The sequence below is a fragment of the Moschus berezovskii genome, chromosome 2 (assembly GCF_049115385.1).
Source record: "Moschus berezovskii isolate FMDL1 chromosome 2, NW_MosBer_1.0, whole genome shotgun sequence".
Taxonomy (NCBI): Eukaryota; Metazoa; Chordata; class Mammalia; order Artiodactyla; family Moschidae; genus Moschus; species Moschus berezovskii.
In genome coordinates, this window is record NC_142461.1 from 125,070,731 (window position 1) to 125,097,185 (window position 26,455).

General features: G+C 36.8%; 1 protein-coding gene across 1 annotated transcript in view; it reads right to left on the reverse strand.

Moving 5' to 3' along the window:
• The window catches only part of PDE1A (phosphodiesterase 1A), a 307,778-nt gene that overhangs the window by 117,668 nt on the left and 163,655 nt on the right, over positions 1–26,455 (reverse strand). Inside the window, exon 2 of the mRNA XM_055397831.2 lies at positions 8,528–8,641. Coding sequence (XP_055253806.1) covers positions 8,528–8,641 — 114 coding nt within the window. The remainder of the gene's footprint in view (positions 1–8,527; positions 8,642–26,455) is intronic.

The window sequence follows — 26,455 nt, forward strand, 5'->3', positions numbered from 1 at the left end:
GTTTTGCTGGGGAATTACATTTATTAATATTAAGTAATTCCAACCATACCTGGTTTGGAATCTTAACTCTACAATTTCTATCCCATTTTATATCCATGTTCTTGTTATGATTTACTGCTGCTAATTAGTGTTTCTTCATGAAATTAAAAAATGCTTACTCCTTGGAAGGAAAGTAATGACCAACTTAGCATATTAAAAAGCAGAGACATTACTTTGCCAACAAAGGTCCATCTAGTCAAGGCTATGGTTTTTCCAGTGGTCCTGTATGGATGTGAGAGTTGGACTGTGAAGAAAGCTGATCTCCAAAGAATTGATGCTTTTGAACTGTGGTTCTGGGGAAGACTCTTGAGAGTCCCTTGGACTACAAGGAGATCCAACCAGTCCATCCTAAAGGAGATCAATCCTGGGTGTTCATTGGAAGGACTGATGCTAAAGCTGAAACTCCAATACTTTGGCCACCTCATGCGACGAGTTGACTCACTGGAAAAGACTCTGATGCTGGGAGGGATTGGGGGTGGGAGGAGAAGGGGACAACAGAGAATGAGATGGCTGGATGGCATCACCGATTCGAGGCACATGAGCTTGAATGAACTCCTGGAGTTGGTGATGGACAGGGAGGCCTGGCGTGCTGCAATTCATGGGGTCGCAAACAGTCGGAGACGACTGAGCGACTGAACTGAGCTGAACTTGTGATCTTTCAGTGTGCTTGGGTTTCTCTCTTACTCCAAACATTCCTGTTTCTTGTTCACAGTATTGGTCCTCGTTCCTCTATTTATCTTCCCAGTTCTTGACTCATTTCTAATGACCAGATAATCTGCACAGTTGTACTCTGGATTCTGATGAGCGATGAGTCTGGTATTCACTTCACATACTCAATAGGTATTTGTGTTATGAGTGAACATTCCTTAGTAAATTCTAGTACATGATGATTTCAAGGGACTTCAAGGTTCCCTGGATTTCAGTCAATTTCTAGCAGACTAACAGTTCTTGAATTACTAATTGATATCCATGCAGTCTCACTCAGATAATCTCTCAAAATTAAGGATATTTAGATGTAGTAAGACACAGGAGTCAATTAAAGATTTTTTTTTTAAAAATTAAGATGGGTATCCTATTAAGGTTTGTTTCCCATCAGTTTGCACTCCGTTCTCTTTTCCTGGTAACTTAAGCCCACCTGACTTCATTTCTCGGGATCAAAAATTGCTCTCAATAAATTATTTGGTTTTTAAAAATAAATTATATATCTTATTGTGTTATGTACCCAGAAGTCTCTCCATTTATTAGTACAACAAAAAGTTGTTATTATTTAACTTTTAGTAGTGTAAGCCACTTTCTTACAGGGGTGTCAGACTCTTCATGACCCCATGGACTGTAGCCCGCCAGGTTCCTCTGTCCATGGGATTCTCCAGGCAAGAATACTGGGGTGGATTGCCATTCCCTTCTCCAGAGGATCTTCCCAACACAGGGATCAAATCAGGATCTCCTGCCTTACAGGCAGATTCTTTACTGTGTGAGCTACAGGGAAGTCCCAACTTAAAATTTACTCTATAATTTAACTTTTATTCTGTCAGATATGGTGTTACACTTAATTCTCAAGGCAAAACTCTGTAATTAGCACTGCCATTATTGTTAATCTACAAAGATAAAGCTAGGAAATATAGAAGTTAAGTCACTTGCTTAACTCTTAAGAAGAGAGTAATGAGTGGAGCATCCTGACTTTGAACAACCCACTCTTTCTGAATTTGGAGTCTGTTATCAAACAGTGGTAATTGTAAGACTTAGATTGATTCAAATTAAGAAAATAAAGTTATAAATTGTGTTGTGTGTGTGTGCTAAGTCACTTCAGTCATGCCCGACTCTTTGCAGCCACGGACTGTAACCTGCCAGGCTCCTCGGTCCATGGGATTCTCCAGGCAAGAATACTGGAATGGGTTGCCATGCCCTCCTCAAATTGTATTGCAGGGCAGTATTAATAAGCATAATTTCCATCATTTAAAGTGTATCTCCCAGCCAGCTGCCTACCCTCATGAATAGCAATTTATGAGGTCAAAGATGTTACTTTTCCTGGCAATATCCAAATCTAAATAAGGACAATCAAACAAAAGCTTTTTGTAGGTCACATGTTTCTGGATTTTAACTGTGCAGCTTTGAAAAACAAAGGCCTCTGGTGATACATTTGAAAGCAGGACTCATAAAATGCTGGTATTTGCATTTGAAAGTGTTTTGTAAAAAAACCAACAATCATATTCATTAGGGAATTGAGATCTAATTCCTGAAAGAAAGTCAGAATTCTAATTCTATAAGAAATTGTTTTTTATTTTTTCTACTCAAGTCATATTTCAAGAGAGATTTTGTGCTTTGATTTATCTTCTTAACTGAAATCCTGCAGTTGTTAAAGCTTAGTGGGAAAAGGTATGTATGCATGTATGTGTATAGGGGGGATTTAAACCAATTCATAATTTCTGTTCTATCCTGCTTTATCATGTTTTAATCTTTTTTTGTGGTCCAGCCACCTCCAAATGCCTCTCTTGAATACTTACTGAAACATTTTTTTTTCTAGAAAGAGAATTTTCTAATAAAAAATCTCAGAAGTCATCAGTCTTTTTAAAGTTTAAAAGAAACTAAATGCTTATTCAATTATCTCTGTTTTACTAATATCCCTAAGGCAAATGCAATTTTTAAAATTATATACACATGGCAACAAAAATTATCCTCAGCTTGCTGCTATGTCTTACTAAGTAAAAGTGAAAGTACTCAGTTTTGTCTGACTCTTTGAGACCCCATGGACTATACAGCACATGGAATTCTCCAGGCAAGAATACTGGAGTGGGTAGTCATTTCCTTCTCCAGGGGATCTTCCCAACCCAGGGATTGAACCCAGGTCTCCAACATTGCAGGTGAATTCTTTACCAGCTGAGCCACAAGGGAAGCCCCAAAATACTGGATTGGTTAGCCTATCCTTTCTCCAGGGCACCTTCCCTACCAGGAATCAAACCAGGGTCTCCTGCAGAGCAGGCTGATTCTTTACCAACTGAGCTATCAGGGAAGCCCTGTGTCTTACAAAATCTATAGGAAATCAAACCATATCAAGTAATTTTCCTTTAAAATTTCTTGAGCTGATATTTTATTCATCAAACTAGTTTTAGAAGATACATACAAAGTAATGTTGGGTTGAAGCAGTAGCATGATGACAAATAGTTAACCACATATTCACCGGGAAAAAACAAACAAACAAATCCTGATTTGTATCATTTGCCAACTTTTATCGTATAAATACTCTACCTATAGGCAATTTCAAGCAAATGATGTTGAAGGCAGAGTTGAGAAAAGATGTAACCACAGTCAACAAACCAATGGGCCTGACAATACTGACAGCATGTGACCTTTTATCAAAACCTCCAGGAAGTCTCTAAAATCACCTTTTTGTCATATGTGACTAAAAGGATGCAGATGAGAATTGTGCTTAAAGCCAGCCTTTAGAGTCAAGCTGCCAAGACCTCACTCCACGCTTTAAATTATTCTCTGTGTTATCTTGCATAAGCCATCTAAGTTTCCTGTGATTCTCTTTGCTCAAATGTAAAATGGTAATAAGTTTTAATCTTATTAGATTCCTATGATTATTAAATGAAATAGTATATTAAAGTGCTAAGAAGAGTTCTTGGCATATAGATATAATAATACGCTATTTGTAATAAATGTTAGGGACTATTTTTCTAGAATTTACAATCTATCAGAATATTTTACACATTGTCATCTAAATCTTTCAGGTTCATTGAAAAACATCCTGCTTCGTAACAATACTCTGAGAGAAGCCAGTTATAGAGGGAAGAGCACTAAGAAAGACGTCATAACCTTACTTCAGTTCAGTTCAGTTCAGTCACTCAGTCGTGTCCGATTCTTTGCGACCCCATGAATCGGAGCACGCCAGGCCTCCCTGTCTATCACCAAATCCCGGAGTTCACTCAAACTCATGTCCATCGAGTCGGTGATGCCATCCAGCTATCTCATTCTCTGTCATCCCCTTCTCCTCCTGCCCCCAATCCCTCCCAGCATCAGGGTCTTTTCCAGTGAGTCAACTCTTCGCATGAGGTGGGCAAAGTATTGGAGTTTCAGCTTCAGCATCAGTCCTTTCAATGAACACCCAGGACTGGTCTCCTTTAGGATGGACTGATTGGATCTCCTTGCAGTCCAAGGGACTCGCAAGAATCTTCTCCAACACCGCAGTTCAAAAGTATCAATTCTTCGGTGATCAGCTCTCTTCACAGTCCAACTCTCACATCCATACAGGACCACTGGAAAAACCATAGCTTTGACTAGACAGACCTTTGTTGGCAAAGTAATGTCTCTGCTTTTTATATGCTATCTAGGTTGGTCCTAACTTTCCTTCCAAGGAGTAAGCATCTTTTAATTTCATGGCTGCAATCACCATCTGCAGTGATTTTGGAGCCCAGAAAAATAAAGTTTGACACTGTTTCCACTGTTTCCCCATCTATTTATCATGAAGTGATGGGACCAGATGTCATGATCTTAGTTTTCTGAATGTTGAGCTTTAAGCCAACTTTTTCACTCTCCTCTTTCACTTTCATCAAGAGGCTTTTTAGTTCCTCATCACCTTCTGCCATAAGGGTGGTGTCATCTGCATATCTGAGGTTATTGATATTTCTCCCGGCAATCTTGATTTCAGCTTGTGCTTCTTCCCGCCCAGCATTCCTCATGATGTACTCTGCATGTAAGTTAAATAAGCAGGGGGACAATATAAAGCCTTGACGTACTCCTTTCCCTATTTGGAACCAGTCTGTTGTTCCATATCCAGTTCTAACTGTTGCTTCCTGACCTGCATACAGGTTTCTCAAGAGGCAGGTCAGGTGGTCTGGTATTCCCGTCTCGAAGAATTTTCCACAGTTTATTGTGATCCACACAGTCAAAGGCTCTGGAGTAGTCAATAAAGCAGAAATAGATGTTTTTCTGGAACTCTCTTGCTTTCTCCATGATCCAGCGGATGTTGGCAATTTGATCTCTAGTTGCTCTGCCTTTTCTAAAACCTGCTTGGACATCTGGAAGTTCACAGTTCATGTATTGCTGAAGCCTGGCTTAGAGAATTTTGAGCATGACTTTACTAGCGTGTGAGATGAGTGCAATTGTGCGGTAGTTTGAGCATTCTTTGGCATTCCCTTTCTTTGGGATTGGAATGCAAACTGACCTTTTCCAGTCCTGTGGCCACTGCTGCGTTTTCCAAATTTGCTGGCATATTGAGTGCAGTACTTTCACAGCATCATTTTTCAGGATTTGAAATAGCTCAACTGGAATTCCATCACCTCCACTAGCTTTGTTTGTAGTGATGCTTTCTAAGGTCCACTTGACTTCACATTCCAGGATGTCTGGCTCTAGCTGAGTGTGAGTGATCACACCATTGTGATTATATGGGTCATGAAGATATTCTTTGTACAGATCTTCTGTGTATTCTTGCCACCTCTTCTTAATATGTTCTGCTTCTGTTAGGTCCATACCATTTCTGTCCTTTATCGAGCTCATCTTTGCATGAAATATTCCCTTGGTATCTCTAATTTTCTTTAAGAGATCTCTAGTCTTTCCCATTCTGTTGTTTTCCTCTATTTCTTTGCATTGATCTCTGAGGAAGGCTTTCTTATCTGTCCTTGCTATTCTTTGGAACTCTGCATTCAAATGGGTATATCTTTCCTTTTCTCCTTTGCTTTTCACTTCTCTTCTTTTCACAGCTATTTGTAAGGCTTTCTCAGACAGCCATTTTGCTTTTCGGCATTTCTTTTCCATGGGGATGGTCTTAATCCCTGTCTCCTGTCCAATGTCATGAACCTCCATCCATAGCTCATCAGGCACTCTATCAGATCTAGTCCCTTAAATCTATTTCTCACTTCCACTAGTCCCAGTTTTGCCAAAGTCTAGGTTTGTGGCCTTTGGCAAACCAGTTTACTTCATGAGCTTTGGTTCTTTCATTAGTAAAATACAGAAAGTAATGATCACCCTGCCAACTACACAGGACTGTGGTGAGACTACTGTAAGTTAATGAAACTAAGAACTCTTGGAAGAATGTTACCTATGTGGGGTGTTATTATTAATCCAACTTAAAATTCATGATGCTACTGAGGCATTAAAATAAAAGAGTGAGAAGTTTTGTGTCGTTTGAGTAAGCATTTGGAAATAATGTGTTGTTAAGAGCTGGGATGTTTTATTGCATTGTAAAGATGAAAAAATCCCACATTTGTATCCTGAAGCAGTGAAGCATTTTTTTCTTCCCATAAAAGAGCAAGTTTCAAATGAAAAGGAACTATAATTTGAAATATATGTTTAAATGAATTAAGGATCCTGGGGAATTAAGTTAAAAATATCTATGTAATCATAATTTTCTAGAAAACATAAAGGAAAAATTAATAAATAAAGCACATGATAGTCTGTCAAAATGGATAGTATTATGTCATTACAAAATGAATAGTGTAAATTTCCAAATAATTATTAAAGGCAAATTTTCATAAGTTTTACAAATAAGTATAAAAAATGAAATGTCCAGGACAGACTGAAGAAATTTTAAATTAAGTTTTTAATTGTAAAACAGAAATAAGGACAACTTGTAAATAAGAAAAAGGACACCCAAAAATGAAGGCAAGGAAATTATAGGAAAAATACTTGATTTTTAAAAAAATTTACACATTGAATCTCTGTTCATGTGTAAGAATCATATACATTTATGTACATTCAGTGAAAGTTAACTAAAAATCATTCTAAAAGTGTGCCTATGAGTTTTTCTCTTAATTTATGACTTCACACTGTGCTTTAACAGAGGAGTTCTGTTCTAGAGAAAAAGAATCACTGTGCAGCCTGGTCTTCACCACACCCTTTTCTATCAGTTACCAGTAAAAATTCTTACAGACTAAAATTTAAATGTTGGTATATGATATGGTAAGATCAAGCTTCCTTGTTGAGGGGAAAAATCAAAATGAAAATTATGAAGAGTATGTTATCTTATATGAGAGCCAGAGGGAAAATATGAAATAAAAATTTGTAAGAAATCACTGAAAATACTCATAAGAAATTTATGAGTTAGGGAACTTGAGTAGACTAGGAAACAGGTGGATAAAGACTTTCATAAGGTACCATTTTATATTGTTTTGAGTTTTGATTTGTGAATTTATTACCTACTAAATAACATTAGCGCGCATGTGTGTGTGTGTAAGTCCAGTACACCTCAATCTCGCATCCGATTTAACACTTCTCACCTGCCCCACACTCAAGCATAACAAGGCAGAGATGCCTGCAGAGGAGACAATGTGATGGATTCATCCTCCATTTTGGTCCCCTGTCGCACTCACTATGCAGCTTCTTCTTCAGCAATGTGGTGGGGAAGACAGGGGTCAAAGGGTCTTACAAGACTGGTGGGTTTGTTGTCATCTGTGAGACAAATACCCAAATGCTGCTTACTTTTCCTCTTCTGAGGAGCTTCTGTGCTTCCTTCAGAGACAACACCCTACACCAACAGAGTACCTTGTTCTTTGATATTTTTGCTGAATTTTTGATTCTTACTCTGTCTTCTATATCAACAATCACCCCACGAAGTCTGTTTTTCACCCTCTGAAATCTGTATCTGTTGGACAATGCCTTCAAAGGACCTCTCCTCCAACTGCCTCTTGACTTTGAAAAACTCAGTACCTTTTCTGTACTAACATCTGGAAGTACATGTCTCTCTCTCAACAGGATCCCTCTACAGTTCTCCTTTAGGTCAAGGTTTCTTAACCTCTATGGTATTAACATTTGGGGCTAGATAATTCTTTGTTGTGGGGGATTTTCCTGTGCATTTTGTGATGATTAGTGGCACCCTTGGCTTCTACCTATTATAACAGTAGCAGCCCCCATCAGCCAAACCAAGAGTGTCTCCAGAAATTGCCCAATGACACCTTGAAAGCAAATGGCCTGATTGAGAGCCATAGGACTAAGGTAACATCCTCTTCAAACAAATTCCCATTTCCGAATCTCCTTACCACTCTGGTATTAATAATTATCAGGCTGGATGATGGAGTTTAGGTGGTTATCAAGTACACATGGGGAACTGCCACTTGGCAAGCCCTTATATAGTGTCTGATAGACACTGCTCATGATAATATATATAGACATGTGACACCTTTTTCTCAGAAGGAACTCAAATCTTGAGATATTAGGAAAACTCTTACATCAGTGAAAATCAGTGTAAGCCTACATCTATCTCTGACATTTAAAACTCTGGGACTAAGGACTGTGAGAGCAGGGGGAGAGGAGACTTTAATTTGTTTATTACTTTATTGATTGACTGTTTTGTATTATTCAAGCATTTAGATTAAAATTGTATTTTTTAAAAGAAAGAATCATAGTTCTTAACATAGCTACATCAAGAAGAACATTTTAATTTTTAATAAGATTTTGATGTTGGTTTCTTAGCCAAGATATGAAAGCAGGGTCAAGAAAAGTGGGGGGAAAAGGAGACAAGCGAAAAAGTTAAAAGGGCAAGGAGGTTAAAACTTACCTTGTTTCATCAATATAAACTGCTTCCAACACAGATGCTGCATATTCAATATTCTTCTTTAAGTCAACGATGTTAACATCACCTTTTTCCAGCTGTTTCACTAAGCATCTTAGTCTATTTCAAAAAGTAGCCAAAAAAGGAAAAAGAAAGAGATTTATCATGACTATAAGGAAAAGAGTCAATATTAAATATACAAATTGGGTTAAACTTTCAACTTATCTTTCCAGGTTATTAAATAGCAATATTTCCAGGTATATTTGAGGTATAATTAAGATCAATCTTTATCACTTAAACAACTATCAGAAATTAATTCACCTTTCAATAATATTAGGGCTATAGGTTGCAGGTTTATGTACCATATTTCAAACACGGTTTTCTGAAAATTCAGACAATATAGGTATTTTCATAAAAGTATTCCTAATACTAGAATTTATTCTATAGCTGTTGTGCTTCTTCAGAGTTGGCACCAAGAAATACTTAACAGGTACTCTTTTGACCACTATTGTATCAATTATTCACTGTTTATAGCAGTAGAAACAAAAATAATAGGCAAAAGATTCAAGAAAATATAATTAAGATGAGAAAAAATATATGTATACAAGCTTAGTGTTTTTAATTGCAATGATTTTTCAGTTGAGGCTAAACTACAAAATGTTTTCTCTTGTTTTTGCCCATAGAATCATGTATCACAACTGTTTGAGAAATTTTAAAGCATTTCTGGATTTCTGACTCAGAAACTGTGATGTAATTAATACTGTTATTTTAAGTCACTACATTTTGGAATAATTTTTTAGGCAGAAATAGATATCTCAGGGAGTGAAATAGTACAAATTACCTCAATAATTTTCTAACACTTTTAGAAATTTCTGTGCATTAACTATAAACCAAATGTTTCTAAAGATACTTCCCTTTACTAAAAAGAAAAAGAAAACATGTTCTTTAGTCACTATACACTATAAATAAGCATTGCGAATACAATTCACCCATTTTCCTGTCAGCAGGAAGAATTTAATTCCTTGAGAAAAGGTATTTCAGAGAGAATGGAGTACATCTACTTTTAGGCACTGCCTTAAAGATAGTGTAACAGAATCTCTAAAAACTTACTTTGGGTGATTTACAATACCAAGGTTTAGGGTATCAAGACAAGTTAAAAATTTCAGCAATGGTATTTTACATTTCTTCATCCATAAGAAACTTTATTTCTCCAGTGAAAAGAGCCATACCTAGCTTAAAACTTCTTATCCAGGCAGCTACAATTACTTTTTGTATCACATACTTTTGTATGATAAAATATTAGCAGACAACAACATTGCAAAATAAATTCCATGTGTCAATAAATGTCTTATTTGTCCAGAGTCAGCAAAGCAAAACAAAATAAAAATCAAAGACTAAAACAGGCTACTTAGAAAGGAAAATTTAAGCCTGGCCTGAGGCTTGTGTAACATGCTGAATATGATAATAGTGGAGCAACACACAGAGTTTCAAGGCATGTTTGTGATTCTATAATCTAAACACATTATTCTCAGTATAATTTCCTCTTATGAGAAAGTAAAAGAAAAAGTTTCATACTTTGAAACAGCTTAAAAATATACCATTCATGTATCCTTAGCACTTTAGGGATAAGAAGGAGCTGCCTCACCTGAAAAAGTCTAAAAAATATAGCTAATGTCATAAATAATGCTAAATGACTGAATGCTTTCCTTCCAAAATCAGGAACAAGGCTTTACTCTCACCACATATATTCATAATTGCACTGGATCTTTCAGCCAAAGCTACAAAGCAAGAATAAAAGGTATTCATATTGGAAAGAAAGAAATAAAACTGTCTTTGTTCACAGACAATGTGATTGTTTAAGCAGCAAATCTGATGAAATATACCAAAAAGTTATTAGAAGTGATAAAATGTAATAAATGATTTTAAGAAGTTTACAATATAAAAAGATGCAAAAATCAATATCATGCTATAATGAACAATCTGAAATTAAGATATAAAACAATACTATTTACAATAGTTCTGAAAATGTAAAATTCCTAGCTATAAATCTGACAAAGTATGTGCAAGCCCTATACACTGAAAACCATAGAACATCACTGAAAGGAAAAACGGTAGACCTAAATAAATGGAAAGATAAACCCATGCTTATGGATTGAAAGACTCAACATTGTTTTCATGTCATTTCTCCAAAAATTTATTTATAGATTCAATGTAACCCCAGTAAATATCCCAGCAGGTTCTCTTGTTATTGTATATATTGACATTCTGATTCTGAAATTCACATTGAATCAAGGAGCTAGAATAGTCAAATTTAACAAAAAGAACAAAGTTGGGGAATTTACACTACTTCAAGACATAAGCCTTCAAGACATTCTAAAGGTACAGTAGTCAGTACAGTATAAGTGGCACAATACACTGCATTATTAGCACCAAGATAATAGAACAGATAATAGATTTATAAAGTTAAAAATAGACCCACAAATATATAGTTAATTTATTTTGGGAAAAGATGTAAAGATAATTTAGAGGAAAAAGGATAACCTTCACAACAAGTTATGCTGGATAATTGGAAATATCCACGTGTAAAAGGAACTTTGTTCCATACCTGCATCACAGATCTAAATGGATATCCTAAAACTATAAATGTAGAAGAAAACATAGGAGAAAATCTTTGTGCTCTTGGGTAAGCCAAAGATGTCTTACATACAACACCTGCAATGAAATAATAAGTTGAATTTCACCAATATTAAGAACTTCCAGCCACAGACTGGGAGAAAATATTTGTACATCATATATCTGATAAAGGATTTTCAGAAAACATATTAAGAACTTGCAAACCTCAATAATAAGATAAATAATCCAATACAAAATCTGCTGATGATTTTTTGTACCACCAAAAATGATATATTCATGGCAAACATGAAAAGATGCTCAAAATCAGTAGTCACCAGAAAAATTCAAATTAAAAAAAGAATGAAATATAATCAAATACTTATTAGAAAGATTAAAATTAAAATAACTGATCAAACCAAATACTGCAAAAATGTGAAGCAATTTAAACTACCACACACAGCTTCTGGTAATGTAAATAAGTACAATCAATTGGGAAAACAATTGCCCAAAAAGTTAAACATATATCTGTCATATGACTCAACTGTTCTATTCTTTGGTGGAGAGATTAAATACACATCCTGACAAATACTTGGGCATAAATGTTCATAGCAGCTTTATTTGTAATAGACCCAAACTGGAAGCAACCCAAATATTCATCCACAAGTAAAGGGAAAACAAACTGGGCCATATCCATCCAAAGAAGTTCTACCTAGCAGTATAATGAATGAACACACAGTGACGTGACTGAATAATGACGATGCTGAGTATGCTGAGGATATATGCATACTGTATGATTCAATTTGTATTAAATTTTTAAATGCAATGTATTCTTATCGAGACAGGAAGCAGATCAGAGGTTGCCTGGGAATTAGGAGGTAGAGATCAAGAAAGACAGGAGGGGAAAGATTACAAAGGAGCTGGAGGAAATTTTGATGGTAATGGAAATGTTAATTTTCTTGATTGTGGTGATGGTTTCATAGGTGCCTACATATGTTCATACTTATCAAATTATAAATTATAAAATGAAATATGTAATTCGAGATAGAAAATGGATATATGCAAAATAGATGCTTCTGTTACATATCTTTACTTTTAATCAATTCCATTAAAATACTTAAATTTTTAATATATAATATCAAAGACACTGGAAAAACTCTAAAGCAGCATTAAACTGTTAATGATTTTTCTTCAAAAAGAAAGGCACTAATCTTTGATAATTCATGAGACTTTTAAAATCAGCCTGAATATTATGTACTGAACAGGTTTTGATGTTCTTAGCTTTTTGGTGAGACTACCTCACCTTATAAGAATCAGAACACTTAAAAGAAGACAGAAATGAAAATAGAAACTGTCTTTGAAAATAATTGATTAGATCTGTGATCCAATCAAGCAGTCACAGAAGAAAAGCAATTTCTACTTTTGAACAAAGAGTGACGAGCTGTAGAAAATGATTTGAGTATTTTTATTCAAATATAGAACTGCCACTTTCCAAATGAAAAAATATGCAATGTAAAATGATGTTTTCAGAATCAAGTACTTCATATACTCTGAACTTAGCTTCTAAGATATTGCTAGAAAACCCTATCTTGCAAAAGAACCACTTACATAATAAGGATATTATACTGAAAAATCCCATGTGTCTATGCATGTCTTCATTAATTCTAGGATAAAAATGCCCAGGATATCTCTAATGTTGTAAAGCATGAGTGATGTGTATGTTAATAATTTTGACTTAAAAGAGAATTGAAAATAATCATACTTCTATCAATGTCCCTATTTTTTACATAATTGAAATACAAAAGAGGGAAGGATATGGTTGTAAAAATGCCACACTAAGAAGCAGAAGAGGTAATGCTAAAGGAATAAGTGATATTAACATTAACATTAAAATATGGCCACACAAAGGAGTGCATAAAGACACACAAATTGGGACTGCCAGAACTAGAAGCTGCTATGTCATTTTCAATAAGTCCTGCTTGCCTCTAATTCTAACATGGTTAAAAAATGATGATAAGAAGCCACTAAATAATGAAGTTTTCTTGTCTATTCTGCAGGTCACTGCTTAGGAAATTAAATTCTAACCTTAGTCGAAAAAGCAAGGCTTATAAATTGAAAGTCTTTTAAGATACTTTTTTTTCCCACAAAGACCAATGTTATAGACGTAAAATCCCTTGATATCTTTATTTTATAGAATAAATAACTCCCAAAACAATTGGTATCATTGAAAAAATGGGAACAATTGTATGGCAAACATTATTGGCCTTTAAAATATATTTACATTCTATGTTTAAAGAAGCAAAATGACCCCACTAAAGTGGAGAATGCAGAATGGAAAAATGAATTTTAAGTGCAAAGAAAAATATAATTAATCTTCCTTTTCTTCCAAATCACAGTTTGGGTTAACTATTTATCACTTTACTTCAAGAGAGTTCTTTTTATTACAGAAATGGGCACTACATAGTTCCCAACATTTTGAAGTATTCCTTTTAAGTACAGAAATACAAACACTTGAATAGTTAGAAATGCTTTCAAGATCAATTTTGTTCCTCCTTGGAGGCAAAATACAATAAGACCATATTAACTTTAAAGGGAGAGCCAATCAATTATGTCTGGTTACTGTCACACCTCTGAAATACTACAGGCTATATCAACTCAAGGATTTTCTTTAAAAAATTACATACTTAAAAAACTATGTATAGTAAATACATATGCAAATATACACATATTTAAATATATTTAAATATTTGACTATATAAATAAATATTTTAAATATATATTTGTAAAAATATAAAATATTTGTAAACTCCATTTTTATATAGTAAATATATTTATATATTAAGTAGATAAATATAAGTATGTTTATATTTTATATATATATTTAAATCTATTTGTTCCGATGAAGAAAAAGTAGTGACTCTCACCTACTACTAAGTATTTATTTAAACCAAGGCAGAAAGGTTTCAGGATAGGGTGATACATAGCAAACCCACTGAAGGGCAGTTTAACCTTTTACGTCTTTCTCTTGGACCTTGGAAAACACATGCTTAGCACTGAGCTCAGGTGGCCTCTCTGGGTTACATGTCTTTCACTTGCCCCTCCAGACCCATCTACTGGGCTCAGCCCTGCTCCTTGCCCTGAGGGGGAGAATGCAGAGACCTCAGTGGACTTTGGATCTGATTTCAGGAAACAGGAGGAAGGGAGGCATGAAGGCACTGTTACTCTTCTCTCCTCTTGGAGAGGCACCCACCACAGAAGGTCATTTGTCAAACAACCCTCTCCAGAGTCCCCTTTCAAACTCTCTCTCTTTTTCTTTCCAAGTATAACACATCCCTGGAGCCTGATGTTATCAGCCCAGAGGTATTGCATTATCCTGGCAGTTCCCTACATGGGTATAACAACTTTAAATATTCTCCTCAAATTACCTGCTTTTACTGTGTTAATCTTTTTACCTAACCTCTACCACACTCCCTACAGCACCACCCTCTCATACCAGAGGCTTTCAGTATAATCCTAGTGTAGTGTTGGAAAGACTGTAGGGCTTTAAAGTCAGTGGGGGCTCACTCAACTTACATTCACTTTTTCCTGGTATTCCTGGAGAGAAGCAACACCCTAAATGGAGGGCTACTTTCAGTTTTCTGTAGTGATCAGTTGTAGAGTGAGCTCTGCCCATGGAAGCTGCACATAATGCTGAGGACCAGATGCTTCGTAGGAGATGCAGGAGAACCGTGGGATTAAATTGCCACCCTCACACAGGAGGAGCCTGATTCTGGAAAGGAGAGTTTATGGGGGTTGGCTGATGCTAGCTGGGTCAGAGAATGTGTGATATCATTTTTTTTTTAATTTAAAGGAAAGAAATAGACAAAAGAAGAATTTGGTTTGTAGTGGAGCCTGATGGACTAAAAAAATGCCTTTATTACTGTTCACCCCTGAGACATCACTAATGTAACATGAACAGACTGAAAACATAAAAGAGGTACAAGGAGAAAGAACAGAAGATAACACAGCGAAGAAAAGCTTACAGTACAGTTTCTGGAAAAATAGTGCAAACGGCAACTGACTCAGCAGACACCAAGAAAGACAAACAAAGCAAAGAGCTTTTGATGGGTGATCACTGAGAGAAGCAAGATGATTAATGTCCACAGACGCTCAGAATAGCTGAGGAAATAGGGATAGTAAAGATCTTGTAATCCAAGGATCTGTCTTTATGCTCAAAATAAAATGGTGAAAATCTTTTGACAGCTTCAATTCCTTTCTTCACCCCAAGTAGCAGAAGATTATCCTTACCTACTCCTGTAGCAAACCTGGAAAAGAGACAAGATTGCCAGATTGGAAACAGGGAAATTAAATAAAAATCAGCATATTGAGTGATGATGCCTCAGGTTCCTTTCTCCCACCTATTGACAGAATGGAGATTCTGGGATTAACCACAGGAGAGACTGAAAAGCCCCAGACAAAATTTTGGAAACAAAAGTTTGTACTTGTTCTCCCTCCACCTTTCAGTGAAGCCCAGAAGGTGACAAGCACCACCTATGACAAAGAGATTCTAATCACTTTTCAGACACATTCTTCAATATTAATGGCCTGACATCAATGAGCAAGCCTTGAAGAAAAACCTCAAACATGAAAGACATTGATATATCTAAATAAAATAAAGAAACTTAGAGGAAACGAAAATAATATTGAGACGAAGGGAAAACAAAAAACCACCATCAAAAACTGACCACATGAGATATTACTTCATACCTGTTAGAATGGCTATCATAAAAAAGACAACAAATAATAAACGTTGGCAGGAATGTGGAGAAAGAAAACCGTAGTTCACTGATGATGGGACTATAATTGGTACAGCCACTATGGAAAAGAGTATGGAGGTTTCTGGCTATTTATCTGAATAAAATGAAAACACAAGTTTGAAAACATATATACACACAGTGTTTATCACAGCAGTATTTATAATAGCCAAGATATGAAAGCAAGTTAAGTATCCATTAATAGATGAATGGGTAAAGAAAATGTAGTTTCACACACACACATATATATATAATGGAATATTACTCAGCCATGAGAAAGAATGAAATTTTGTCATTTGCAACATAATGAATGAAACTGTAGGGTATTATGTTTAGTGAAATAAGCTGACCAGAGAATGACAAAGACTGCTTCACTTATATGTGGAATCTAAAAAATAAATGAATGAATATAACAAAACACAAACAGACTCGTCAATAGAGAGAACAAACTATTTTATAATAACTTTAGATGGTGTATAATCTACAAAATTACTGAATCACTGTGTGGTATACCTGGAACTAAAACAACATTGTGAATCAACTATACTTCATTTTACAAAAACTGAGAAAAGTAAGTGAAGAGATTCATCCATGAGAGAAGAATATGCTGTGACGTTTTAAAAATAGAATAAACAGTGATGGAAAAGCTCTTAGAATTGAAACTGATTATTTACATAAAAATGTCAAAAGAAGAGGCAGAGGATTATGTCTAATAACCCATGAAGTAGACAGAAAGACAGCAAAATGAATTATAGAATAATAATAATGATAAAATTAGAATTCTGGTTTTGAAGATCTAATATCTTAGCACAATTCTAGACACCAGGAATGGAGGAAATTCTCAAAAAAAGGACAATTTTCCTGAACTAAAGATCTCCATTAACCACTAGGGTAAGTTTCATGAGTATGCAACCTCAGAGTCATAGAGGACCTTGCAATTAGGAGAATCTCTCCCCGACCCTTGGTTTAGCACTTTACTGTCGCTATTCTGAATTCTTAATCATTTTTGAACAAGAAATCCTACAGTTTCAACTTGCACTGGGCCCTGTATATTATGTAGGTGGTCCTGGGGTCAACCTGCAATTCTATACTCAGTAAAACTATCAATCAAGTTTGAAGAAAGAATAAGAGCATTTTCATATATTCAATGACTGTAAAAATTTGACTTTCTATGCATTCTATTTCAGGAAGCAACTGGGTGATGCATTTGACCAAAGCAAGAACATAGCAAGAACTTTAACAGAGAAGTGAAAAAGAGAAGCCTCTAAAGGAGATATGCGTGCATCCTAGGAATTAACTAGTCCAGATTGAAGTAGGAGTACAGAAGAAAGGAAGTAGGAGGGACATCTCTGGGGTAAAAATGGAACTGATGAACAAAGAAACTGATGGGATGTTCGGAACTTTGTTCCGACAGATCAGTTGAGCATAAAATTATAAAAACACACTGCTTATGAAATCAAGGAGAAAGAAAAAATTTATACAAGATATAAGTCATTTGATTGACTCTATTTGACTGAGAAGTGAATAATATTTACAAACCACACTGCTATAAACAGCAGTGATTTTAAAACAAAATAAGATACAATAAAACTCTTTTGAAAAGATGAGCCTAGGGAAGTTGAAATTAATATAGAATAGAAATTTCCTCTATTAACATTACAGATGTCAGTTGGAAAAGTCTGAAACTGATAAATCAAAAAGTAGTAAAGGCATATTATTTGGAAATATGCTAAAGAAAAAATAACTAAAATGAACTTAATCACTGAGATTATTTAATTCTGGGAAATTGCTGTTTTTTGATAATAAAAAGAGTTTTAATGAAATAATCCCCTATTAAAGCATAACATCTGATATATCATTCACAAAACAATAATTGCTCACATTTAACTTAGAAATCAAGTTCATTACTCAATACTTTTGGAATCACTGATCACAACAAATTTAAATGACTGAAAAATAGCAAGATGTCATAATCCTGAATTGCAAGCAAAGACTTTAAAAGGGTACAAAATAACAAAATAGCTCAATCATGATTTGATGATTATATTGAAGCCCAGTTGTTCTAGCCTCTTTTAGACACACAGTGAAGCCAAAGGAAAGAAAATAATACATAATAATTCAATATACGCCTGTTCATCACATGTTCTAGGCTCATGGACTAAACTGACTGAAAACAGGCACATACATTTCATATTTGAGGCAGACACAGAAAAAGAAATATGTGAAAAAACAGAAAGGGAAATAGTATAAAATATGAGAGTAGAGTGAACCATGATGGCTGAATTTATTACATATTTTTTGCAAAATCAGAGAAAGGGGAAAAGCATAGTAAGCAGTGCTACAAAAGTCAAATGAGGATGTGATTTAGAAAGAATTAAAGTTAGTACAACCTGATGTCGGGAAAGTTCAAGGGCAGGAGGAGAAGGGGCAATAAAGGATAAAGTAGTTGGATGGCATCACTGACTCAATGGACAGGAGTTTGAGCAAACTCTAGGAGCTAGTGAAGGACAGGGAAGCCTTGTGTGCTGCAGTCCATGGGATCACAAGGGCTGGACACAAATTCGTGACTGAACAACCACACAGTTAGTAGACAAGAGGTTGAGCATGGAAAGAACATGATGAATCTGCAGTGCTCCTAAAGGAATAAGGGACTGGAAACCAGCAAAGTCTACGACTATACTGGCTGGACAAAGCAACTCTAGCATGAGTTCCACCAAAAATAACAAAGGAATTTTAATTCCTAATTAATGCAGTACTTGTACCAAAATGCTTTAAAAATACACTACCAGAGAAGGAAAATCATATTAAAATAGATCTTTAAAGAAATATGCCTGTGAAAATATGAAACTATGGAGAGAAAGGTCAACATGGAATTTTTCCAATTACAATAAATCATAAATATCAGAAAACCTAAGAAGCAGAAATAATTCCATGGCAAATACAGTTAAAATCCTATCAGCAAGCACAGAAATAGAGAAACCCTCCTGTTAATCTTAACACCCAGAGATAGGAAAATTGGGGCCAATTAAAGCAGAGTGTCTTGAAAGAGCAATCCTTCATTGGGATGAAATCGGTGACATATTAATAATAAGTGACCAAACTGACTTCCAACAAATTGATTGAGAAGACAGCTTTTACTGCAAAGATTGCTGTATGTATTAGATAAAATCATTTTATCCTAATTTGACTGATTTTCTCTCCCAATCCCTCCCCAAATTCCTCCCACTTTCCCTCTCTTCTTCCTGTCCCTAATACTCTCACTTACTACTCTCCTTCCCTTCTCCCTGCCAGTCTCACCCACCTCCATATTGTATATGAATACTCTGGATTTCAAAACACTACTAAAATTGGAAGACAAATATTCCTGTTTGATTTTGCAGAATTTTCCTTGCCTCCATAGAAATGTAACTTTCATATATATAAGCTCTCAGGATCATTAGAAATTTTTCTTTCCTTCTGAGATCTCAGGAATGCTACATTGACACTGACAATGTGGCAAGTTTTGAGAATGCATCATCACTAGTTTAAACTACTGAGTCCCAAATCTAGTACAGTTTAACAATAGGAACATTACCTGGTGGCCTCAGTGGTAAAGAATCTGCCTCAAATACAAGATAAGGGTTTGATCCCACAGTCAGGAAGGTCCCCTGGAGAAGGAAATGGCAACGCACTTGACTATTCTTGCCAGGAGAATCCCATGGATAGAGGATGGACAGGAAGCGATGATCAAAACCATCCCCAAGAAAAAGAAATGCAAAAAGACAAGATGATTGTCTGAGAAGGCCTTACAAATAGCTGAGAAAAGAAGAGAAGCAAAAGGTAGAGAAAAGAAAAAATATATCCATCTGAATGTGGAGTTCCACAAGGAGAGATAAGAAAGCTTTCCTAAGTGATCAATTCAAAGAAATAGAGGAAAACAATAGAATGGGAAAGACTAGAGATCTCTTCATTAAAACGAGAAATACTAAGGGAACATTTCATGCAAAGATGGGCACAATAAAGGACAGAAACAGTATGGACCAAACAGAAGCAGAAGATATTAAGAAGAGGTGGCAAGAATGCACAGAAAAGCTATACAAAAAATGATTCAGATCACCACAATAGTGTGATTACTCACCTAGAGCTAGATATCCTGGAGTGCAAAGTCAAGTGGGCCTTAGGAGGCATCACTGCACACAAAGCTAGTTGAGGTGATGGAATTCCAGTTGAAGTATTTCAAATCCTAAAAGATGATGCTGTTAAAGTGCTGCACTCAATATGCCAGCAAATTTGGAAAACTCAGCAGTGACCACAGGGCTGGAAAAAGTCAGTTTTCATTCCAATCCCAAAGAAAGCAATGCCAAAGAATGCTCAAACTACCTCACAATTGCAGTCATCTCACATGCTAGCAAAGTAATGCTCAAAATTCTCCAAGCCAGGATTCAACAGCATGTGAACTGAGAACTTCCAGATGTTCAAGCTGAGTTTAGAAAAGGCAGAGGAACCAGAGATCAAATTGCCAACATCTGTTGGATCATAGAAAAAGGAAGAAAATTCCATAAAAACATCTACTTCTGCTTCATTGACTACACTAAAGCCTTTGACTGTGGATGAAAAGAAACTGGAAAATCCTTAAAGAGATGAGAATACCAAACCACCTTACCTGCCTCCTGAGAAATTGGTGTACAAGTTCAAGAAGCAACAATTAGAACCAGACATAGAACAATGGACTGGTTCCAAGTTGGGAAAGGAGTACATGAAGGCTGTATATTGTACCTTGCTTATTTAACTTATATGCAGGGAACATCATGTGAAATATCAAACTGGATGAAGCACAAACTGGAATCAAGATTGCCAGGAGAAATATCAATAACCTCAGATATGCAGATGACACCACTCTTATAGCAGAAAGTGAAGAGGAGCTAAAGAGCCTCTTGATGAAAGTGAAAAATGAGATGGAAAAGTTGGCTTAAAATTCAACATTCAAAAAAATGAAGATCATAGCATCTGGTTCTATCACTTCACTTGAATAGATGGTGATACAATGGAAACAGTGACAGACTTTATTTTTGGGGCTCCAAAATCACTGCAGATGGTGACTGAAACCATGAAGTTAAAAGACACTTGCTCCTTGAAATAAGAGCTAAGACAAATCTAGACAGCCAGTTAAACACAGAGACATTACCCTACCGACAAATGTCCATTAGTCAAAGCTATGGTTTTTCCAGTAGTCATGTATGGATGTGAGAGTTGGATCATGAAGAAAGTTGAGCACCAAAGAATTGATACTTTTGAACTGTGGTGTGGAGAAGACTCTTGAGAGTCCCTTGGACTGTAAGGAGTCAAACCAGTCAATCCTGAAGGAAATCAGTCCTGAATATTCATTGGAAGGACTGATGCTGAAGCTGAAACTCCAATACTTTGGCCACCCGATGCGAAGAACTACTTATTTTAAAAGACCATGATGTTAGGAAAGATTGAGGGCTGGAGGAGAAGGGATTGACAGAGGATGAGACGGTTGGATGGCATAACCGACTTGATGGACATGAGTTTGAGCAAGCTCAGGGAGTTGGTGATGGACAGGGAAGCCTGGTGTGCTGCAGTCCATGGGGTCGTAAAGAGTTGGAGATGACTGAGTGACTGAACTGAACTCAACAATAGGAATAAAAAGTAAAATACTCTAGAATGAATTAGTCATGTTCTACCCAGGAAAAATAACAGCTGTGAACATTTAAAACTGAAAATTTAATTCTGAAAATTGATTACTGGAATGATGGAAGATGGTAAGACAACCAGGAAAATAGTATCAGTTAAGTTCAGTTCAATCGCTCAGTCGTGACTGACTCTTTGCGACCCCAAGAATCACAGCACACCAGGCCTCCCTGTCCATCACCAACTCCCGGAGTCCACTCAAACTCATGTCCATCGAGTCGGTGATGCCATCCAGCCATCTCATTCTCTGTCGTCCCCTTCTCCTCCCGCCCCCAATCCTTCCCAGCATCAGAGTCTTTTCCAGTGAGTCAACTCGTTGCATGAGGTAGCCAAAGTATTGCAGTTTCAGCTTCAGCATCAGTCCTTCCAATGAACACCCAGGATCAATCTCCTTTAGAATGGACTGGTTGGATCTCCTTGCGGTACAAGGGACTCTCAAGAGTCTTCTCCAACACCACAGTTCAAAAGCATCAATTCTTCAGCGATCAGCTTTCTTCACAGTCCAACTCTTACATCCATACATGACCACTGGAAAAACCATAGCCTTGACTAGACGGACCTTTGTTGACAAAGTAATGTCTCTGCTTTTCAATATATTATCAAGGTTTGTCATAACTTTCCTGCCAAGGTTCTGAATCCATAGATCCCTCTAAATAAGCAACTACTGGAGACTTTGGAAATCAAGGGAAAGAGACAGTGTCTCCAGATCCTTGCTGTTTTGGGAGCTCCTGTATAAAAAAAGAGCACAGGAGGGGCATCTAGAATCACAGAAAAGATGCAACTGATGCACAGAAGGCTTCCTTAAGGGCAGATAAGGAAGGAGAAATACACTGGCTTCTCTCTTCTTCCTCAATTATCCTTCAATCTCCTCACAGTGTCTGCCTTTGGCTAACTTCAGCCAGATACCAGTTGACAAAGGAGGCTGGGAAATTCAGCTGTGATGATACAGAGCAGAGGAAGGATAGAACAAGAAATAGATCCAAAGGCAAACAAGTCATGCATCTGAATACACATTAACCAGAAAGTGTAAAAAATCTTTTCTGAGATTTGGAAATAAGGTAGAAAGGTGGATAACATCTTCTTTCTCAATTTGGACAAATCCAATCAAGAGTTATCTAGGAGAATGTATGTAGTTTAGCTTGCTATTGATTAAAGGATTCAAATTTAATGAAGCTATTTGTTCATTGTACTTATAGATTTCTGCCTGGTAGAAATCTATTGTAGAAGTGAACAACAGTTTTATCCAGTGAAACAAAAAGCTTCACAGGTTTAAGATCTGTTTGCAGGCATTAGCCAGTTGTACATCTATCTCAGCAATCTTATCAGAACATTGTCTGTGTATACTTTCTTAAATGTCTTTTGAACAAGTCATAACATCTTACTGATCTCCTCATTATTGATTTAAGCAAAAATTTGGTACATATTTAATTTGTATTTGCATGACTCATGATTTTACCTTTTTGAAAAGTATATTTTAACAAAAGTATTACAAATTTTTGTACAGTTTATACCAATACCCTCAACACATAAAACAATGAAAAATGCAACTAAATCTAGAATGGAAGAAGGAACATAAAACCAGAAAATATTTCCTCTCTCCTTTCCCTTTCTCTCTGTTTCCTTTCTCTCTGTCTTTCTTAATTTCTTTCAAAACTAATAAAGACATGACTGTCATGAATTCCTATAATATAGGTGAAAAAAAAATTTTAATGGCCCTATAAGAGATGCTCCAAATAGCAACTATTTGGGGAAACTGCACCTTCCTAGCAGATATACACAGCAGCATTGCTACCCTCAGTTCAGTTCAGTTGCTCCATCGTGTCTGACTCTGAGACCCCATGGACTGCAGCCTGCAGGCCTCCCTGTTCATCACCAACTCCCAAAGCTTGTTCAAGCTCACGTCCATCGAGTCAGTAATGCCATCCAACCATTTCATCCTCTGTTGTCCCCTTCTCCTCTTGCCTTCAATCTGAAAACCACAATCACAGAAAACTAACTAAACTGATCACATGGATCAAGTTTGTCTAACTCAATGAAACTATGAGCCACTGTCTAGAGCCTTCCAATTAGGCAGGTCATGGTGGAGAGTTCTGACAAAAAGTGGTCCACTGGAGAAGGGAATGGCAAACCACTTCAGTATTCTTGCCTTGAGAACCCCATGAACAGCTGCTATCCTTACCTGGATGCATTTTTTTGTTATTCAAAATACAGAGCAAATATTGATCCTGTTCCATACTCTCACTACACAGTCATAAACAGAGTTCTCCACATATTTTTGTTTCTAAGTCCATTGCTCCTAATTGATGCAAACAAGACAAGTAATTCAGTAAGACAGATTTCTGATTTCAAACATGAATTGATATGCTAAACAATAAGAAAACTGCCCTAGGCCAATTTTCCCCATGACTAGTTTTTAGGGAATTCTCAGTGGTCTAGATTTTCTGGCTAGAGAATTGTTAGATACTTGAGTGACACCTCACATTAGGTGCTTTTCTGCAAATTCCTCCAACTTGATTGAGGTCAGTGCACCCCCATGTGTATTAAGATGCACTGCTAGAGTTTAAGCAAGTATTTCAGATAAAATTAAATGGTCTTCTGAGACAATAATGTGCTGTTAAGCACTATCAGAAAGCTCTTCATCTGGAATGATTCACAAAAATCAATAAAGGTCCTTGTGTAACTCTTCTGAATCCCAGCCATAACTAGGTTACGGTGAGTGCCTGGCAAGAACCAGCCTTTGGTTTTGCTGTTGTTCAGTCACTATGTTGTGTCCAACTCTTTGCAACCCAAAGGACTGTAGCCCACCAGGCTCCTATGAATGCCACTATCTCCCTGAGTTTGCTCAAATTCAGGTCCACTGAGTCAGTAATGTTGTCTAACCATCTCATCCTCTGCTGCTCCCTTCTCCTTTTGCCTTCAATCTTTCCCAGACTCAGGTTTTTTTCCAGTGAGTGGGCTCTTTGCATCAGGTGGCCAAGTACTGGAGCTTCAGCTTCAGCAACAGTCCTTCCAATGAATATTCAGGGTTGATTTCCTTTAGGATTGATTGGTTCTATCTCCCTGCAGGCCAAGGGACTCTCAAGAGTCTTCTCCAGAGCCACTATTGGAAAGTATCAATTCTTTTGTGCTCAGTCTTCTTTATGATACAACTCTCACACCCATACATGACTACTGGAAAAATCATAGCTTTGACCATACGGACCTTTGTTGACAAAGTGATGTCTCTGCTTCTTAATATGCTATCTAGTTTTGTCATAGCTTTTCAAGGAGCAAGTGTCTTTTAATTTCATGGCTGCAGTCACTCTCAGCAATGATTTTGGAGCCCAAGAAAATGAAGTCTGTCAGTGTTTCCATTTTTTCCCCATCTATTTGCCATGAGATAATGGGACCAGATGCCATGATCTTAGTGTTTAGAATGTTGAGTTTTCAACCCTTAGTCTATTTAATGTCAATCTATCCACAGCACTAGACCTATGTCAAATCTATGTTCTCTGTGTCTGAACAAGAGGCCATGATGACTTCTAGATCTTGATCTTTCTGGAAGATCAGAACTTCTTCACAAAGCATCTCTAATATGGTGATTAAACAGGTCAATTTCTTGAGAAAATATAATTCTTAGTTCTTTCCTTCGACTCCACAAAGATTCCAATTTACATCAAAACAAAGGCTAATCCGGAAATAAGCACGGTTAAAAATGTGATTAACATGCTTAAATAATTGAGTCAGGTTTCCCAGAATCCCATGATGCAGCACCCAGATTGCACCCATGTCCTCAGAAATGGAGGGCTGCCTATCAGGAACCCTGGCCAGAAACAGCTCCTTTTCCCAGCAGCAGTTTGCCCACCAGGGGAATCATGCAGCATATAGTATGGTGCATATGAATGGCAGCAGTGGTTCCATGGGACAGATAAACATGAACTCCATGCTCATGACTGGCATGCCCATGGGTCCTGATGACAAATATTTCTGACATCTCTACACCAGGACCTCCAAGGAAAACACTGTACAAATAACCCTGCATTAGGATTATTGGGAATAAAGACTAGGCACCCAGCTTAGAAGAAGGGACCAACTCTGAGCTCCATCAAGGACATTTCAAGTGACGTCATTTGAGCAGGACTGGATTTTAAGCTGAAGTGTGAAATAGACCTCTTTTTTTTTCCTCCTTCTCCTAAAGACCATGTGTTTAAAACAAATATTTTCGGCATTCTGCCTTCTTGGGATATGATTATGAAGGTAAGGTGTATTACTGATCACAAAAGTGTCCTGTGTCACTTTTTTTCTGTTTGGTGATCCACAGTCTTTGGAAAAAATGCAGCTGGGCCAGAGAACATTGGAGAAATCCAGAGATTAGAACACCTGGTTTCTTGATCGTTGTGGTATTGGGTGAAGACCATTGTCCCACCCTCAAGGGTTTTTGTCATAGGTTCTGTCTTGTGGAGTTGGCATTTCCAAGTTCTCCTCTAAGGACAGTGTTGAGTTGTTACTCTTGGTTGTCCTAGACTTCTTCCTAAATAAGATTTTTATCTGCCCCTACTTTGGCCACCTCATGCGACGAGTTGACTCACTGGAAAAGACTCTGATGCTGGGAGGGATTGGGGGTGGGAGGAGACGGGGACGACAGAGAATGAGATGGCTGGATGGCATCACCGACTCTGTGGACATGAGTTTGAGTGAACTCCGGGAGTTGGTGATGGACAGGGAGGCCTGGTGTGCTGTGATTCATGGGGTCTCAAAGAGTCGGACATACCGAGCGACTGAACTGAACTGAACTGAACTGAATGTCCTGCATTGTACTTCCCTGATGCTCAATGGTAAAATATCCGCCTGCAGGGGATGC